The 20,492-nt window shown below is 44.1% G+C and overlaps 1 protein-coding gene across 3 annotated transcripts in view; it reads left to right on the forward strand.

Annotated features, from left to right (window-relative positions):
* The window catches only part of rps6kal (ribosomal protein S6 kinase a, like), an 89,904-nt gene that overhangs the window by 61,437 nt on the left and 7,975 nt on the right, over positions 1 to 20,492 (forward strand). For all 3 annotated transcript variants that reach the window (XM_055643492.1, XM_055643489.1, XM_055643490.1), the window contains exons 9-18: positions 661 to 803; positions 2,853 to 2,923; positions 7,096 to 7,184; positions 9,365 to 9,429; positions 9,866 to 9,968; positions 12,085 to 12,209; positions 13,051 to 13,173; positions 15,935 to 16,024; positions 17,739 to 17,897; positions 19,605 to 19,766. In XM_055643492.1, the coding sequence (XP_055499467.1) occupies positions 661 to 803; positions 2,853 to 2,923; positions 7,096 to 7,184; positions 9,365 to 9,429; positions 9,866 to 9,968; positions 12,085 to 12,209; positions 13,051 to 13,173; positions 15,935 to 16,024; positions 17,739 to 17,897; positions 19,605 to 19,766 (1,130 nt within the window). The remainder of the gene's footprint in view (positions 1 to 660; positions 804 to 2,852; positions 2,924 to 7,095; positions 7,185 to 9,364; positions 9,430 to 9,865; positions 9,969 to 12,084; positions 12,210 to 13,050; positions 13,174 to 15,934; positions 16,025 to 17,738; positions 17,898 to 19,604; positions 19,767 to 20,492) is intronic.

Below are 20,492 nucleotides of genomic sequence, written 5' to 3' on the forward strand. Positions count from 1 at the left end.
TGCCTTGTGAAACACACCTGCTGTGTTACACTTGGATAGCAATCCTAAGACTCCACCATGAATCAGACCTGGTGAATGGTGATCGTGTAATAGAGCTGATGGTTCCCAAGATGGCGTCCATGCTGGCAACGGAAGCAGATTACAATCACTCCACACTCTCAAATCTCGACTCCTGCAGCAACATTTATCATGTATCTATACACTCTCAATGGCTCAACTGCAATCATGTATTGTCTTTCTGCTGACTGGTTAGCACGTTAACAAAAGCTTTTCACTGTACCTAGGTGCACGTGACAATAAACTAAACTGAATTTAGAAATGATTGTTTTGGTTAAGATGTAATGGAATTAAACTTCCGTGTACTTTGTATTGTTCTCCTGTGTTTTTGTTTAATTTCTGCTCACCAAATGACCCTTGATACAATGTGACTTGCAATGTTTTTCTTGTTAAAGTGCAATATAGTCTTTTTTTAGTAAATGACAAGTAAATATGTATAGCGTTTCCCTGACAGACATCATTACCACATCCACATCATAATCAATGTAAGTAGCATCAACTTCTCTAATGCAGAGTGGACAACTTTATGTTTAGTCATTTGTGACATTTAAAGAGGTGAACATTGTTTACGTATTCACATTTTTGACATTATTCTGTTTATAGATTTTGGGCTAAGTAAAGAATCAGTTGACCAAGAAAAGAAGGCATACTCATTTTGTGGTACGGTGGAGTATATGGCACCAGAAGTAGTGAACAGGAGAGGTCACACACAGAGTGCAGATTGGTGGTCATTTGGCGTGCTCATGGTATGTGTGCAATTTTGCTTTACTTTAGTATTGTTCTGCCTGCTGCTGAACTTAAGGGCCTGTCCCACTTACACCATTTTTTTCGGCGACTGCCGTCACCCATCATAGTCGCAGCAGGTCGCCGCAAATTTTCAACATGTTCAACATCCAGCGGCGACCAGAACAAGGTAACGACTCTTTGGGCGACCACTCACAACCATACAGGCTTCATCCCCCGCGACATGTGACGCCTGTATGGCCGTGAGTCGTCTCCTCGGTCGCCCAAAGAGCCGTGGTGTCTTTCTGCTCGCGACAAAATGTTTCAACATGTTCGGCGGCCTTCAACGACCTATGACGGGTGCCGGCAGTTGCCGAAAAAGTCGCGTAAGTGGGACAGGCCCTTTAGTCTTCTTTCATGTCATCTTCCATGTGTCAAATGTTGACATCGCTGTCATCGTCCGTCCTGAAAAAGGACACAAGCTTCCAGCGACAATCAGTGGAAGCCATCACTTATCACATAGATGATGGTGGTAGCAGAATTAGCTCAGGATAGTTCCAGTTTCCAGCCCCGCGACCTGGACGCTTCTGCTATGGGGCTGCTGAACTTAGTGAAAAAGACTATACGTATTCCGAATAACTCCATTTATATGTCAAGAGTGTTTTATGTTCGGTATGTCCTAGATAGAACAATGAAATTCTTACTTGCAGCAGCACAACAGAATATGTGAACATAGTACACTGCAAACAATATAATAAACAAGATTAAAAGGTTCTGTGTGTGAACTTTATATACACACGCAAGCTCAAAAGTGAACAAACCATAATAGTGCTAAAAAACAAACAATAATAATAGTGTTTAAGAAGGAACTGCAGAAGCTGGAGAATCGAAGGTTACACAAAAAAGCTGGAGAAACTCAGCGGGTGCAGCAGCATCTATAGATGCTGCTGCACCCGCTGAGTTTCTCCAGCTTTTTTGTGTAACAAACAATAATAATATGTTGTTTGTTCTATATAAGTGTCCTGACGCACATTTTGCTGCACCATCGAGAGCATCCTTACCAACTGCATCACAGTATGGTACGGCAACTGCTCTGTCTCCGACCGGAAAGCACTGCAGAGGGTGGTGAAAATTGCCCAACGCATCACCGGTTCCTCACTCCCCTCCATTGAGTCTGTCCAAAGCAAGCGTTGTCTGCGAAGGGCGCTCAGCATCACCAAGGACTGCTCTCACCCCAACCATGGACTGTTTACCCTCCTACCATCCGGGAGGCGCTACAGGTCTCTCCGTTGCCGGACCAGCAGGTCCAGGAACAGCTTCTTCCCTGCGGCTGTCACACTACTCAACAATGTACCTCGGTGACTGCCAATCACCCCCCCCCCCCCCCCCCCCCCGGACACTCCTCCCACAGGAAAAACACTATGACTGTATACATGTAAATAGATTTATTTATTGAAATCATATTCTATGTCGCTCTTCCAGGGAGATGCTAACTGCATTTCGTTGTCTCTGTACTGTACACTGACAATGACAATTAAAGTTGAATCTGAATCTGAAGTTTTGAAGGCTAAACTTCTGTGGAATTTTTGGATATAAACTTAAACTCGTGGGAATTGTTAATGCTGAGGTGAAGGGTTTGCACCTCAGCTGTAGAACTAACTCCTGGTTGACTGTGGTCCCCATGACCTGCTTTCCCTGATTGCTTGGGCAACACTCTAATAAACCAACTGTTACACTCTGGCAAAGTCAAAGCTGTTTCAGAGCTTTGCTGAATTTTGGAGATTAAAATGATGTGAATTCTATCCCATTTTTATATGGCTAGAACCTTGAGGCTGCCAATGAAGTGTTTCTTATTTTTAATGTTTCTACCGTTCTTTGTCCATGTATTTGCAATTTAACAAATTGATGTGTATAAGTATATATCTATCCATCCATGCCATGCTGGTGATCAATATTCAATATTTAAGCAGAGGTTATTATACAATTACTGATTAAACAATTATATACACTATAAATATCAAAGCCCTGTAAAACTTTGGCGCCAATGTAATTACTTTGCTTTTACTCTTTAGTTTGAGATGCTGACAGGCACATTACCATTCCAAGGTAAAGATCGAAATGAAACTATGAACATGATACTCAAGTAAGTTTGGTGGTTCTATCTTTGTGTGTAGTGGCTTCATGGGTCGGGAGTTTCATGCCGGTTAACTTTGCTAAGCGTTGTTTAGTTTTGAGATACAGCATGGAAACAGGCCCTTCGGCCCACCGAGTCCGCGCTGAGCATCGATCGCCTATTTACATTAGTTGCATACTTACATCATTGCACCTGGACGAGACCCACGCAGTCACAGACAGCACGTGCAAACTCCGCTTGGACAGCGCCTGAGGTCTCTGGCGCCGTGAGGCAGCAGCTCCACCCGTTTGTGCCACTGTGCAGACTGTGTCCTGCAATTTAAAAGATGTAAAAGATGACATTGAAATATGTTTTAAGTATGCCATAAACATGTTACACATGCAGGCATGCAGACGTACGTAGTTTGAGTCATTAGGTACAGAAGCAGGCCATTCAGTCCACTTAATACATGCTGACCGCTGAGCATCCTTTGACACTATTCCCATTTTATTCTCCCCTCATTCCACCCCTCAAGAAAACTTAACATAAATTTACAGCAGCCAAACAACTGACCATCCGGCACGCCCTTGAGATGTGGAGGGAATCGAGAGCATATGGAGGAGACCCATGGGGTCACACTGAACGTGCAAACTCCACACTGAAATCTCTGGATTGAAGCCAGGCGACTAGATTTGTGAGGCAGCATCTCTATTAACTGCATCTCCGTGCCACCTTAAATAACCATTCATTCAGTCCTTCACAATAGAGAATTACAGGGAGACGGCAGGAGAATGGGGTTGAAAGGGAAAAATAGATCAGCCATGATCGAATGGCGGTGCAAACACGATGGGCCGAATGGCCTAATTCTGTTGCTCTATGAACTCGATTAAGTAAATTATAGAATGACCATTTTCCCTTCCCTTCCTAACCTTTTTGGAAATAATGTATTGGCATATTGGCATTAGCTCCTGGTGCAATTAAAATAAAAGCTGGTAATTAAGTTTGTCGGAAATGTGGAGCCTGTCGTGCTGCAGTTCGTTGAGCAGGATCTTGCTAGTTTTGGGTAACGGAATAAAGTCAATCCAAATTCACTTAACAAGAACGGAGAGATTAAAATGCAAGTCTAGGATGTGGGTTTTAATGAGCAGTTCGTACAGATTGGCTTTGACCGTGAGTAATTATTCCTTTAATCAATTCTGAATGTTTTACTGGTAGTTTACAAGTTTGTAATCCTAAATGGAAGGTCTGTGCAAAATGCATTAAGGGCCTGTCCCACCTGGTGATTGTTTTCAGCGACGGCCAGCGTCATTGACTGACGTGTCAGGGTCGCCGAAAGATTTTGAACTTTTCCAAATCCAGCGGAGACTGGATATGGAGAGGAGGGAGGAGAGGGAAAACTCTGATTTAAAACCTCCACTGCCTTGTGGCCATATCCAATCATGGAAAAGACTCCAGGAGTAAACCGCAAGAAAATCCGGTGTCGGAGCCCCTAAGGCAGTTCGTCGTTGTCTACAACCTCGCTCTGGCAGCTCCTGCGACGGCGCTGGTGACCTGATACGTCAGTTAATGATGCCGACAGTCGCTGAAAAAATCGCTACGTGCGACAGGCCCTTTATTCTAGTCTTGAAAACAGTGGTGCAGCCGTAAAGTTGCTGCCTTACAGCGCCAGAGACCCGGGTTTGATCCCGACTACAGAGTTTATACATTCTCCCTGTGACCACATGGGTTCTCTCCGGGTCCTCCTGTTTCCACCCACATTCCAAAGACGTACAGGTTCATAGGTTGTGTAGAAAGGAACTGCAGATGCTGGTTTACACCGAAGGTAGACACAAAATGCTGGAGTGACTCAGCAGGACAGGCTGCATCTCTGGAGAGAAGGGATGGGCGACGTTTTCGGGTCGAGGCCCTGCTTCAGACTGAATCAGGGGAGAGGGAAACACAGATATGGAAGGGTAAGGCGTGAGAATGAGATGCCAAAGGGGAAGAAGTAGAATCGATCGTTGTTAACTGGGGAAGGTGACAACGAAGCACGCAAAGTAACATTTAATCAGGAGGAAATTGTGTACCAGTGATCACTGGTTGGTGGAGACTCGGTGGGGCGAAGGACCTGTTTCCACGCTGTATCTAAACGAAACGCAGTGAGGTTTCAGATCGTGACTGCGCTATTTCCCCACCATCCCCCGCTTACCCTGTATCCTTTTGCCTCACACGTTCATTTGTCATGAGTAATTCATATGGAGGGAAACTGGCAACACTAGATCAAAATTACAGCTTGTGCTATAAACAAACTTAAATAGCAGCAAATTACATATTTATGTCAAACCACACAATGTGGATGAAATTTCAAAATCAGTCACTGCAGCCGGCTCTTTATAAAGTTTTGTTTGTCGATATTGTTCAGGCAGCAGCTGCCAATTTGAATTTCTATGCACATCCACACTGCTGATTTAGATTGAATTTGCACTTGATGCCCTCGATGAATATTATGTCCTCATATTTAATATGTCTCTTCTGTTTTCCTGTGGAGAAATGGGTGAAGATGAGGGAACTCTGGAAAGCTAATGGGGTTGTTTTGAGGTTGGTCAACATTATAATAAACGAGGGAATCGGACACCACCCTAGATTATGGAAGGACCATTCTGAAGCCTGATAAAGTTAGGTGGTGGATGTCTATGAAGGTGGATACATCTCTAATGACTGGCCAATGTTGTGCCTTTCTTTAAGAAGGGTTACAATTCAAAACCTGGGAACTAGATGAGTGAGCCTTACATACATATATTTATAACAAGACGAGTCGAGTATAGGAGCAAAGAGGTCCTTCTGCAGTTGTACAGAGCCCTAGTGAGACCACACCTGGAGTATTGTGTGCAGTTTTGGTCCCCTAATTTGAGGAAGGACATTCTTGCTATTGAGGGAGTGCAGCGTAGGTTTACAAGGTTAATTCCTGGGATGGTGGGACTGTCATATGCTGAGAGAATGGAGCAGCTGGGCTTGTACACTCTGGAGTTTAGAAGAATGAGAGGGAATCTCATTGAAACATACAAGATTGTTAAGGGCTTGGACACGCTAGAGGCAGGAAACAAGTTGGGAGAGTCCAGAACCAGGGGCCACAGTTTAAGAATAACGAGTAAGCCATTTAGAACGGAGACGAGGAAACACTTTTTCTCACAGAGAGTGGTGTGTCTGTGGAATTCTCTGCCTCAGAGGGCAGGTTCTCTGGATGCTCTCAAGAGTGAGCTAGATAGGGCTCTTAAAAATAGCGTAGTCAGGGGAAATGGGGAGAATGCAGGAACGGGGTACTGATTGGGGATGATCAGCCATGATCAAATTGAATGGCGGTGCTGGCTCGAAGGGCCGAATGGTCTCCTCCTGCACCTATTGTCTATTGTCTATTACACCGGTGGTAGGTAAGATACTAGAAGGAATTCTGGGAGTGGATATACATTTGGAAAGACAGATTGGTTCTGGACAGTTAGTACAGGTTTGTGGGAGATACAAAAAACGTCTCATGAATTTGATCAATTTTTTGGCCAAAGTAATTAAGATGGACAGTGCAGGAGATGTCATCTGTAGTGGTTTCAGTTATGCCTTTAAGGTTGCATGGTTGCCTGCTCTAGAAGGTTAGATTGCATGGGCTCAAGGGAGAGGTTACCAACTGGACACACAATAGGCTTGATGGAAGGAAGTAGATGATGGTGGGGAAGGTTGTTTTTCCATGGTCATGGCCTGTGACTAGCGGTGAACGTCAGGAGTCGGTGCTGGGCCTATTGTTCTTTGTCATCTATATCAACAATTTGGATGAGATTAGGAGGTTTGCAGGTGACATTAAAATTGTCGGTATTGTAGACAAAGAAGGTTGTCAAGTGTTGCAGCCATTTCCAGATCAGCTGCAAATTTGTATTATGCATTCACCATGATTAACACTGTGACGATATTCTTAAAACTAATCACACACATAGAAATAATGATGAAATATACTTCCTACGGTGATTAATCCATGATGCAGTGGATCTAGTGATGGCAAAACTTTCACTTGCAGGGTATAGAATACCCGAGCCTGTTATTAATTTAGCAAGTCCTTCATTAAAGCGGATAAGAATGATCGTGATAGCAAAAATACTTAAATGCTATTAATTGAGCAATATAAATCTATAACACTGTGTTTCATTCATATAAATAATGTCCATTTTGTTTTTTCTAAGAGCTAAATTAGGAATGCCTCAATTTCTTAGTCCGGAAGCTCAAGGCCTGCTCAGAACATTATTCAAGCGCAACCCTGGGAACCGACTAGGTACTACCTCGCCACTTTTCTCATTCTCCTTCTTTGTGCTAAACTTTGTTTCCAGTTAGTGTTGCAGATTTAATGACTGTTAATGTTGTGTTGACATTTGAGTCAAATATTCCGATACATAATTGTGTGCATGTTTAAGTTGTCAGTACTGTATGGTGAAAGCAGCTGTTCCGTTTATTAGTTTTAAACTATTTTATAGATTCAATTTTCAAAACATTTCAGAGAATATGTAGGTTGAAGGTTTTCTGGCACCTCTGATGTCTTTATGACAAATACACATCTTTGAACCCCCTCCCCCCCCCCCCCCCCCCCCCCCCCCCCCCCCCCCCCCCCCCCCCCCCTTACTTACCTCAAAGTTTCCAAACAATTTAATGTGTCACACAGAGAGAGAGAGAGAGAGAGAGAGCACTAAAAGAGGCAGCCAGCCTTAGTCGAGCAGCCCCACCCAACATCCTTCTGGTTTTGCGCCTCATTCATCCTTCACTGAATATCCACCCACTTCTTCCACAGGTTACTTATTCTCTACCTTGTACAACATATTTACCGACCTGTATGAAGCGACTCGTATGGGTGGTGGTGCAGCGGTAGAGTTGCTGCCTTAAAGCACCAGAGACTCGGGTTTGATCCTGCCTACGGGGGCTGTTGGTGCAGAGTTTGCATGTTCTCCCCATGACCACGTGGGTTTCTCTGTGTGCCCCAGTTTCCTCCCATGCTCCAAAGATGGTTAATTGGTTTTGGTAAAATAAAATGTAATTGTCCCTAGTGTGTAGGATAGTGTTAGTGTATGGGATCGCTGGTTGGCACGGACTCGGTGGGCTGAAGGGCCTGTTTCTGTGTTGTTTGTATCTCTAAACAAAACTAAATTAAAACCCATATCTAAATCTAAGTTATATTATGCCTATAATCTATAGTACACCCTGGCTATGTTGAACTTCTTGTAGATTTGTATAATAGTCACACAGAATTTTTTTGTGATTTGCATTTGACATTTCGTTAATACAGTCAAATTTCCTTTATTTTTTAAAGACTTGAATCCAATTTCAAAATAATTTGTTTTCTTAAGAGTATTTTTCACCAAATGTCAAAAAGCTTTGGGAGAACCTTTTAAGGTAGAGAGAGAATAACAAGCTATTTTTCAGTAAGTTCCCTGTTTGTAAGCTGCGATACTTATGCAGCCATTACCAAGGATTACCACTTTGATATAGTCTTGGTGCGTTGGGTGAAAAGTAATGTTCGCTGTTGAATATTTTTAAAGATAAAATTACCTGAAATGCTGTTGTTGGGAGTTAATTAATTTCCGGTGTTCCTGTGTATAACGAGCTTTAGTTTAGAGATCAAGACAAAATCAACCCACAGCCTCACTCACACTGCCTTTACAACATTCAGTTACAGTGCAGCATCTCTGTCTCAATACAATCAAGTGTGACACGATGAGATAAAGTTAACAAGATTCTGTCAAAGGGAAATGATTTGACAAACTTAGTTTTTTTTTAGGACATCGCGAACAATGCTAAATGTAAAAAAAAATTAGGTTTTACTTTTGTGAAAGTACGATAAAAGATGTACGTATATTAAGTGCTCGTAATACACGTACGGGACATTTTGGACTGGGATTTTTTAAATTCTTCATTTAGGGGGCCATGAACCTCTCCTCCAGAGAGATGCAAATGGTTCGTCAGGGTTGGTTAAGGGCCTGTCCCACTTGGCGATTTTTATCCAGTGTCGCCCAAAATATTTTGAACATTTCAAAATCCAGCGGCGACAAAAAAAAAAGTTGCGACACTCGAAAAAACACCGCGCGCCAATATGTCGTCACGCAGCATCACGCCGCTAATTTTTCGGTGACCTGATACGTCAGTCAATAATGCCGGCAGTCGCCGAAAAGATCGCCACGTGGGACAGGCCCTTTAGTTGTTGGAATCCATAGACAAAGGGGATGGGGTAGAGCAGTGGTGGGGGTAGATTGTCACAATGCCTGTCACTGACAGCACAGGTTTGAGGGCTGTGCGGTCTGACTTCTCGTATTTCTTTATGTAATGTTGTGTTACTCGGTTATGGTTTTCAAATTCTCCAGTGCACAGTACTTTCAAGGACAGTTGATCGTGCTGGGCTGGAGTTTGGCCTCTGCCCTCTTGCAGCCATGACTACAAATAAACATCCCGCAATCTTAATTCTTGTAGGCGCTGGCCCTGATGGAGTTGAAGAGATCAAAAGGCATCCATTCTTTGCCACCATTGACTGGAATGTAGGTGTTTCCCATTCCAACAAGCAAGATCAAGGTCACAAAGCTGTTAAATGTAATGTTTTTTACTCCTGAAAAAACAAAGTTAAAATCTAAATTTTCATGGCTTTAATCCGTTACTTTAAGGAATTCCTCCTCTATTGTTATTAAAACATTTATGTTAATATTATACATATTCTGGGCTGAGAGTACAATGTTCTGGAATTATTTGAATTATAGTTTGTAACGCTTAATACAATCAGAGTTTAATCTTCTATGCCTTTTGCACCTTTCTTTATGTATAAATTATGAAAATAGTCTAGCCATTCAATAAATCTGGATTATGTTTTAATTAGTCTGAAAAATCAGTTCAAAGCGCATATTTTTAAACACTGTGCATACTGTAATTCAAAATGTGATGATTGATGCATATAAAAACCAAACTTTCCCTATTTCTTAGAAATTGGTCAGAAAGGAAATCCATCCTCCATTTAAACCTGCTTCTGGTAAACCAGAAGACACTTTCTGCTTTGATCCAGAATTTACAGCTAAAACACCAAAAGGTACAGCTGACTGCTTCCCTCAGCGTTGTGGATTGTGTCAAAATGTAACTCTGCACTTCCCCGCTTATTGAAGGTCATTTGTCATTTTGTTTCCCGTTCATGGCATGAATGAATATTGTTGGAAGTGATGCCTGTGTTACAGTAATGCATGTGAGATCCGGAGTACTAATCGCAGGCATCTCAAAGCACTGGGTGATATTACCATTGGTGGCTCTGCAAAATCCTCCCTATCCATTGCAAATCAATACCTGTGTCTACTCCCAGCTCAACATCCAGCACAGAGCCCCGAATTAAATTTGTTCAGCTCCGACAGACGTGTCATTCAGAAATGCAGCTTCAAACAGATGTTTTATTTGAGAACCATTATGTGGACAGGGTAAAAAATAATTCAAATATATCTTCAAAATTGCCTTAAAAATATGTGAATACTCAGCCCAGGAATGCTTAAACTGCAGGGGGCGGCAGTATTTGGGATGGCATTAAGACATAGGAGCAGAATTAGGCCATTCGGCCCATCCAGTCTGCACCGCCATTCGTTCATGGCTGATCTATTGTTCCCTCTCAACCCCATTCTCCTGCCTTCTCCCCGTACCTTTGATGCCCTTACTGATCATTGCTCATTTGAAATCATGTATTGTCTTTCTGCTGAGTGGGTAGCAGGCACCAAAAGCTTTTCACTGTACCTCAGTACACGTGACAATAAACAGAACTGAATCAAGAACCTATCAATCTCTGTTTTAAAAGTATCCAATGACTTGGCCTCCACAGACTTCAATAGCAATGAATTCCACAGATTCACCACCCTCAGGCTAAAGATATTCCCCCTCGTCTCCATTTTAAAGGCACGTCCTTTTATGCTTGTTGAACACTGATCTTAGACTCTCCCACAACTAGAAACATCCTCTCCACATCCACTTTGTCCCGGCCTTTCATTATTCGGTAGGTACCCTCATTTCCATTCATGACAGGCAGACAAACAGACAGACGGAGTCTCGATGAGGTCGACATCGGCCTCCTCACCCGGCCTAGGGGCCACATTTTCCGGGTGCTCTTGTTATTTTGACCGGATTAAAGGAGATGCCGGGCCTCAATTGACGGGAAAATCAGTGGTGGACCGGTCTTAGGGAAGAGTGGAGTCTCCCTTGTGTGTTGAAAGAACCCAATCTATTCAAAGAACCTGGTCACTGGAGCAGCTGTACCAGCCACAATGCTGCCCAATTAAAGACAATCCAGCAGGACCCATGTAAAGCAGGCACGTCCCACGCTGGGTATTGGCTTTACAGATCTACAAGATCACCAGTTAAAGATCCCACATTAAAGTTACCTGTGTACAAACCCTTGCTATGTTTGCATTACATTGTTCTGCCTATTGGGCTGCGACCAATAAAACACTCATTATTTAATTCCTCCATTAAAACACTTATAATCCCTTTTATCTATTCAGATTAAATTTGTTACATGTTAATTTTTCCACATTAACTCAAAGGCAGAAACAGTGGTCAATGATGGTGATCAGCTCATTGTTAAGATTATTGTTGTTAAAATGTTCTAATGGTTCTGGTTGTGATGATCCTTTATGGATCTGGCAATGTGTGACTCGAATGATATTTACGATTGAAACCATGTGAGGACATGAACAGGATTGTTGTTTGTAATATGTGGTCAGAAATGTATAAAGTATATCTGATTGCAACTAAACTTAAGGAGCATTAACTGGAAATTGCTGTTATAAAGTTCCCAATGAACATCTCAGCAAGACTGGATTTATGTTCTGTGTAAGAAGGAACTGCAGATGCTGGTTTAAACCGAAGATGGCCGCAAAATGTTGGAGTAACTCAGCGGGACGGACAGCATCTCTGAATGAGTGATGTTTCGGGGTCGAGACCTTACTTCAGACTGACGTCAGTCTGACGAAGGCTGAAACATCACCTACCACTCCTTCTCTCCAGAGATGCTGCCTGTCCCGCTGGGTTACTCAGCATTTTGTGTCTATTTTGGATTTATTTACTGTACATTCACTGTAGGTCTATGAGCACTGTAGATCTGGATTTGTAATGTTGGTAACTTTTATCTTGCAAGTAAATAATTAGGAATTAAATGTTTTCCCTTGATTTAGATTCACCGGGTATTCCACCAAGTGCTAATGCACACCAGTTGTTCAGAGGGTTTAGTTTTGTGGCAACCAATTCATTGGAAGTCGGGCAAAGCGCATCCCTCACAGTCGTCCACCCTATAGTACAGGTATGATGCACAATGAGAAATGTGCGTTTAATTATCACACGCACCTTTCATTATATACACACGCGTACACACGCCATTACACACACATACATACACGCGTACACACACACCATTTTATATATACACACATACACACACCATTTTATATACACACACACACACACACACACCATTATATATACACTCACACACACACACACCATTATATATATACACACACACACACACCATTACACACACATACATACACGTGTACATACACACATGCGCGCGCGCACACACACAATTATGTACACACGCACCCCACTACACCCACCCTTTATTATATATACGCACAACCTATGCTCTATTTATACACACATACAACCGATGTTATATATGCACAGATACAACCTATGTTACATATGTACACATACAACCGATGTTATACACACATACAAACTACGTTTTACACACACACACAACCTACGTTTTATCTGCACACAACATGTTATATATATATATGTGGACACAACCTATGTTATATGTACACAACCTATGATATTCCCATGCACACGCACACACACATGCAGCCTGCATTATATACACGCTCACACACAACCTATGTTATATACACACACACACACACACACACACGCGCGCATAGTAGGTTATATACAAAAACACACACACACAGCCTATATTATTTATTTAGACATATGTACAAGCATATATATGTGTGCGTGTATATATATGTGTATATAAATATGTATGCTTATGTATATGTTAATGTCTATGTAATGGAATTCCAGAGAGAATGTAACATTTGAAGATTAAACAATTTTCTATCTGGTTGAAACAGCTGCATGGCAACAGTATTCAGTTTAATGATGGATACGAGTTGAAAGAAGATATTGGGGTTGGCTCCTACTCAATCTGCAAGCGCTGCATACATCGAGTTACCAACATGGAGTTTGCTGTCAAGGTAAATAAGTAAAATGTGCATTGCATCTTCAGTGAAAGTCTGTGTATGCTGTAAGGTTGTGATGGCCGTAAGGTCAGAGTGGACATGGAAAGGGTGCTCCAGGTAATGGGGTTCTTGGACCAGAGGCCGTAGCCTCAGAATCAAAGAACGTACCTTTAGAAAGGAGATAAGGAGGAATTTCTTTAGCCAGAGGGTGGTGAATCCGTGGAATTCATTGCCACAGATGACAGTGGAGGCCAAGACACAGGTTATTTTTAAGGCAGAGATTGATAGGTTCTTGATTAGGAACGGTGTCGAAAGTTAGGGTGAGAAGGCAGGAGAAAGAGTGGGAAAGGTAGATCAGCCATGATTAAACGGTGGCGTAAACCGGATGGGCTGAATGGCCTAATTCTGCTCCCATGTCTTTTGGTTAGGACTTCAGCATATACGGGATGCTGTGTGCTTCTGTTTTCAACCACCGTGTTCTCAGCTTTGCTGGGCTCTTGCGATGGAAACCAATGCTTTCAAGGTGACCAGATTGCATTTGAAGCTTCGGTCAGTTTTCGACCTTGCTGGATAGTTCTGTGAGCTGGAATTCAAAGAATAAACAAAGCAAATTCAATAATCCCGATCTAATATCCTAAATCTAATCCTAAATCTAATAATCCTGAAAGTATAAATAAAAGTCTAAGTGCAAATACAAAAGAAATTAACAAAACATCATAACCAACTGTGCATTTTAGATGTCGTCATTGTCTTATCGCATGGAAGCGGGCACTTCAGCACAATTTATCTATGTTCCCGAGATGCCTATCCACGCTAATCCCATTTCCTCAGACTGCTTTACTAGCTTTATCTTGCACTAAACATCATTCACCTTATTCCCTTTATCATGTATCTGCACTCTGTGGACGGCTCGATTGTAATCACGGATTGTCTTTCCACTGACTGGTTGGCCGCAACAGAAGCTTTTCCCGGTACCTCGGTACACGTGACGATAAACTGAACTGAACTGCGTCGCAGGTTGGTGACCTGTTCTCTGGAGCTCCCGCGGCAACAGCTGCGTCCGCTGGACTGGATGGCCGCAGCTTCGGCTGCTTCGACCACCCCGGGCCGCGGAGTTGAACCGGCCCGTTCGGGGAGCTCGGATTCAGCCGCGGGACTGACATTACTTACCATCGCCCGGCGGGGTCACAACATCTGCATCGCCTCGACGCAGATGGAGAACAAGGAGGGAAGAGACAAAGACTTAAGTCTTTTGCCTTCCATCACAGTGAGGAGGTGCCTGGTGCACTCACTGTGGTGGATGCTAAATTTAGTGTTTTTGTCATTTTTATTATTTGTATGACTGCAAGGCAACAAAATTTAATTCAGACCGCAAGGTGTGAATGACAATAAAGGCTACTTTGACTTTGATTTGGCTCTCATCACTCTATTCCTTTTTCTACTCGCATACCCAGCGTTTTTCCCCTGCAACTTTCCCTGACAAGAGCCCAAGAGTGTTTGAACATTTGTGTTGTGGCTTTGAAAACAAATTGCTGGAGTAACACAGCTGGTCAGGCAGCATCTGTGGTGGACATTTTGGGTCAGGATTGTTGGATAGATGCTGCTTCAGATCTGCTGCCTGGCCCGCTGAAGTACTCCATCACTGTGTGTTCTGTTCAACATTTCAACACAATCCTTGTGTTGCTGCAGGTACATAAAAATGCTGGAGAAACTCAGCGGGTGCAGCAGCATCTATGGAGCGAAGGAAATAGGCAACGTTTCGGGCCGAAACCCTTCAGGGTTTCGGCCCGAAACGTTGCCTATTTCCTTCGCTCCATAGATGCTGCTGCACCCGCTGAGTTCCTCCAGCATTTTTGTGTACCTTCGATTTTCCAGCATCTGCAGTTCCTTCTTAAACACTAGTGTTGTTGCAATTGTCCATAAAACCACAAGAGGGCAGTACAGAAGCGCTTGCATCATTGAATCGAAACTGCTTGCAGAATAGATTTTAACTTTCGGGAGACATTTGATGAAAAATGTGTGAAAGCAACTTAAATTCCTCGGCAGCACAGTGAATTAAATAGTTGTATTGGTCACGTTTGTACTCTGTTGCTGAACTACTGCTGGTTGAACTTGTGGTTAAACAGTACTTGTGTTTTGTAAGCTGGCAACAGGGCAGATAAGATTTACGTGGATGTTGTTGGGACTTGTGGGCCTGAGCTATAGGGAGAGGTTCAGCTGGGCCAGGATGCGCAGGAGGATATAGGGTGATCTTATAGAGGTATATAAGATCACGAGGGGGATAGATAGGGGGGAAGCACAGTCTTTTACTCAGGGTAGGGGAATCAAGAAGAAGGGGACATTGGTTTAAGGTGAGAGGGGAAAGATTTAGTCGGAACCTGAGGGACAATTTTTTCATACAGAGGATGGTGGGGAAATGCAATGAGCTGCCAGAGGTGGTGGTTGTTAGATGCTGCTGCTGCACCCGCTGAGTTTCTCCAGCATTTTTGTGTACCAGGTGGTTGATTGAGGCAGGTAATGTCATGTTTAAAAGACACTTGGACAGGTGCATGGATGGGTAGGTTTAGAGGGATATGGGCTAAATGTGGGGCACACAAAAAAGCTGGAGAAACTGGTGGAACAAGAGTAGTTGGGGCATCTTGGCCGGCATGGGCATGGTGGGTGGAAGGGCCAGTTTCCATGCTGTATGACTCTGTCGAACTGGCTTCCAACCGCCTCGAGTTAAGCCTCTTTCTAGTCATGGCCTTTTGTTAATTTTACTCTTTTAAATTTGCAGATAATTGATAAGAGCAAACGAGATCCTTCGGAGGAGATTGAGATCCTGATGCGCTATGGACAGCACCCAAACATCATTACTTTGAAAGATGTACGTTCATTGTCTGAATCATGCGGCCATACATTTCCACAGCGATATCTGGCATTAGTGTTCCATGCAATATCATCTGTGAACTTACTATTGGAATAGCCTCCGCGATCGAGATAGATACCAGTCTGACCTGGACCATGCTCCAGCTCAGATTTTGCCTTGTCACAGCCCTGGAATTGCCCAGTCACCTTCCTGCTGCCTTTGTGGAACTCATAAGTTCATATATGATAGGAGCAGAATTGGGCCATTTGGCCCATCAAGTCTACTCCGCCATTCAATCCTGGCTGATCTATCTTCCCTTCTCAACCCCATTCTCCTGCCTTCTCCCCATAACCCCTGACACCCGTACTAATCAAGATTCAATTCATCTCTGCTGTAAAAATATCCATTGACTTGGCCTCCACAGCCATCTGTGGCAATGAATTCCACAGATTCACCACCCTCTGGCTGAATACATTTCTCATCATCTCCATTCAAAAGGTTCTTCCTTTAGTTCTGAGGCTGTGCCCTCTGACTAGACTCTCCCACTCCTGGAAACATCCTCTCCAAGTCCACTCTATCTTGGCCTTTCATTATCCAGTCGGCTTCAATGAGATTCCCCACTTCAGGTGCGATATTGTTTGTTGAAAAATTCCTTTTCTATATACGTGATTGGTTTGCACGTATACTTTGAAACATTTGCGCAATTGTACTGTCTGTGCAACTAGATTGTAGTTACTCAGCTTCAGAGATAAAGATAAATGTCAACTTATGTGGCATGTGATACTGGAGTCCACTAAAGCTGGATTTAAGCATTGAGCGGGCTTTTGGATAGGCATATGGATGTGCTGGGAATAGAGGGATTTGGATTAAATGCTGATAGATAAGAGATGGTCGGCATCATGTTCGACACGGACATTGTGGGTCGACGGGCTTGTTCTTGCGCTGTACTGAACTATGTTCTTTGATTTAATTATCTTGCATTTCAAATGCTTTGAACAGAACTACATACCTGCTGTAAAATTCGACATTTATACTGTAAGGGTGTTGTTAAGACATTTTAGCCGTGTTAAGGCACGGTGGCGCATCGGTAGAGTTGCTGCCTTACGTTGCTTGCAGCGCCAGAGACCCGGGTTGGATCCCAGCTATGGGTGCCGTCTGCACGGAGTTTGTACGTTCTCCCCGTGACCACGTGGGTTTTCTCCGGGACCTTCGGTTTCCTCCCACACTCCAAGAACGTACAGGTCTGTAGGTTAATTGACTTGGTGTAAGTGTAAATTGTCCCGTGTGTGTAGGGTAGCGTTAAAGCCCTGTCCCACTGTACGAGTTCATTCTCCCGAGTTTGCCCTGATTCGAACTCGGAGATTTACGGTAATAGCCGCTCGTAGGTACTCGGGGCTCTCGTGGACATTTTTCAAAATGTTGAAAAATCTTCACGAGTCTTCCCGAGCTTACCGCGTTTCCCGAGTACCTGCCGTTAGCGTTACGAGCCGCTAAGAGACGTCCCCGAGCTCCGACGTACCCACCACGTACATTCTACGTGCTTCCACGAGTTTGATTTTTTTTTAAACTCGGGAGAGCTCTTGAATGAACTCGTACAGTGGGACAGGGCTTTTAGTGCGCGGGGATCGCTGGTCGGTGCTGGGCCGGAGGGCCTGCTTCCGCGCTGTATCTCTAAACTGAACGAAACAGTAAATGTGGCTGTAAATGATGGGCGGCTGTTTTGCTTATTCAGGTATATGATGACGGCCGATATGTATACCTTGTCACCGAACTATTGAAAGGAGGTGAGCTACTCGACAGACTCCTTCGACAGAAGTTCTTTTCAGAGCGAGAGGCCAGCGCTGTGTTGTTCACTATAACAAAAACCGTGGAATACCTTCACTGCCAAGGGGTAAGTTCTTCAATCTATCCCAGGTTTTAATTCAATATGACCAACATTGAGGCACAAGGAAGTGTAAGATGCTGGTTTACTAAAACAAACGCTGGAGTAACTCATCGGGTCAGGCAACATCTCTGGAGAACATGTATAGGTGACAGGGTAGACAAAAGTGCTGGAGAAACTCAGTGGGTGCAGCAACATCTATGGAGTGAAGGAAATAGGCAACGTTATGGCCCAAAACCCTTCTTCAGACTGATGTATAGGTGCCTGAAGAAGGTTCCAACCCAAAATGTCACCGATCCATGTTCTCCAGAGATGCTGCCTGACCCGCTGAATTACTGTGTTTAAGAAAGAATTGCAGATGCTGGAAAAATCGAAGGTGGACAAAAATGCTGGAGAAACTCAGCGGGTGAGGCAGCATCTATGGAGCGAAGGAATAGGTGACGTTTCGGTTCGAGACCCTTCTTCAGGCTGAGGACAAGGTGTACGCCATTTAGAACGGAGACGAGGAAACACTTTATCACACAGAGAGTTGTGAGTCTGTGGAATTCTCTGCCTCAGGGCGGTGGAGGCAGGTTCTCTGGATAATTTCAAGAGAGAGCTAGATAGGGCTCTTAAAAATAGCAGAGTCAGAGGATATGGGGAGAAGGCAGGAATGGGGTACTGATTGGGGTTGATCAGCCATGATCACATTGAATGGCGGTGCTGGCTCGAAGGGCCGAATGGCCTACTCCTGCACCTATTGTCTATTGTCGCCTATAGATGCTGCCTCGCCCGCTGAGTTTCTCCGCTGAATGACTTTAGTACTTTGTGTCCATTTGTGTAAACCAGCGCCTGCATTTCCGTGATTTCTGCTCGATAGATCGGGCTTTGTATAGTGGGGGGGAGGGGGGGGCAGGAGCATCAGGGAGGTGTTGTGGGCATGGGTTACAGGAAAATGTGAGAGGATGGGGCTGGTCCAGGAGCTGGCATGAACTCGAGGGTAAAAGGATTCTCGACATCGTCAGTACAAATTGTGGCTGGCACAGTGGTAGAGTTGCTGCCTCGTCTCGCCAGGGACCTAAGTTCATTCCTGACCTCGGGTGCTATCTGTACAGAGTTTGCCCGTTCTCCTTGTGACCGCGTGGGTTCTCGTCCGTTCCAGTTTCCTCCCGCATCCAAAAGTCAATTTGACCTCTGTAAATTGGCCCCTAATGTGTAGGAAATGGGTGAGAAAGTAGGAAAACATAGAACTAGCGTGAATGGCCCGTATGGGCCAAATGGCCTGTTTCCATGCTGAATCTCTAAACTAAACTGTCGTGAACCAGGGGCCACAGTTAAAGAATAAGGGGTAAGCCATTTCGAATGGAGACAAGGAAACACTTGGTGAGTCTGTGAAATTCTCTGCCTCAGAGGGCGGTGGAGGCGGGTTCTCTGGATACTTTCAAGAGAGAGCTAGATAGGGCTCTTAAAGATACTGAAGTCAGGGGATATGGGGAGAAGGCAGGAACGGGTTACTGATTGTGGATGATCAGCCATGATCACAGTGAATGGTGGTGCTGGCTCGAAGGGCCGAATGGCCTACTCCTGTACCTATTGTCTAAACTAAATCCCTTCTAATCTGTGTCAGTTGTGATCGGTGGGCCGTCGGGCCTGTTTCCATGCTGTGTCACTAAACTAAACTAAATATGAGAAGGATGAAATCTTTGAATATAAGCTTTGTGTCTTGTTTTTCCACAGGTCGTGCACAGAGATTTAAAACCAAGTAACATTCTGTACATGAATGAATCGGGGGACCCGGAATCTATTCGCATCTGTGACTTTGGGTTTGCTAAACAGCTGCGTGGTGAGAATGGCCTGCTAATGACTCCGTGTTACACTGCCAACTTCGTGGCTCCTGAGGTAATCGCCTATTGTCCTTCACCAGAGAAAAGGGCACTAAATATTTATCTTAAAAGCACTCGGTCTCTTTAGATGGTGTCTCATAATGGCAGGATTAGGCCATTTGACCCATCAAGTCTACTCCGCTAATCTATCTCCCCGCTAACCCCTTGTCTGGGCAGTATTTGTGAAACACCACTCGATCTCCTGGTTGCTAAATATTTTAACTCCCCTTCCCATTCTTAAAGACTTTAGACTTTAGAGATACAGCGCAGAAACAGGCCCTTCAGCCCACCGGAATCCACGCCGACTAGCGATCCCCGTACACGAACACTATCCCACACTAGGGACACTTTACAATGTTTTTACCGAAACCAATTAACATGCACCTGTACGTCTTTTGAGTGTGGGAGGAAACCGGAGCACCCGGGGAAAACCCACGCAAGTCACGGGGAGAACGTACAGACAGCACCCGTAGTCGGGATCGAACCCTGGTCTCTGGCGCCGCGAGGCAGCAACTCTACTGCTGCGCCACCGTGCCGACCACCTGCATTGCTAGAGGCCAAACTCAAACTTAATGGACAGCTTACAGCCCAACGCTGTGAACACTGAACTCTCGACCCGAAACGTCACCTATTCCTTCGCTCCATAGATGCTGCCTCACCCGCTGAGTTTCTCCAGCTTTTATGTCTACCTTCTGTGCTAAGGCTGATTTCTTTGTGACTGAAACTCGTCAGCCGTGCCTCT

The sequence above is a fragment of the Leucoraja erinacea genome, chromosome 12 (genome assembly GCF_028641065.1).
Source record: "Leucoraja erinacea ecotype New England chromosome 12, Leri_hhj_1, whole genome shotgun sequence".
In the NCBI taxonomy this organism is placed as follows: Eukaryota; Metazoa; Chordata; class Chondrichthyes; order Rajiformes; family Rajidae; genus Leucoraja; species Leucoraja erinaceus.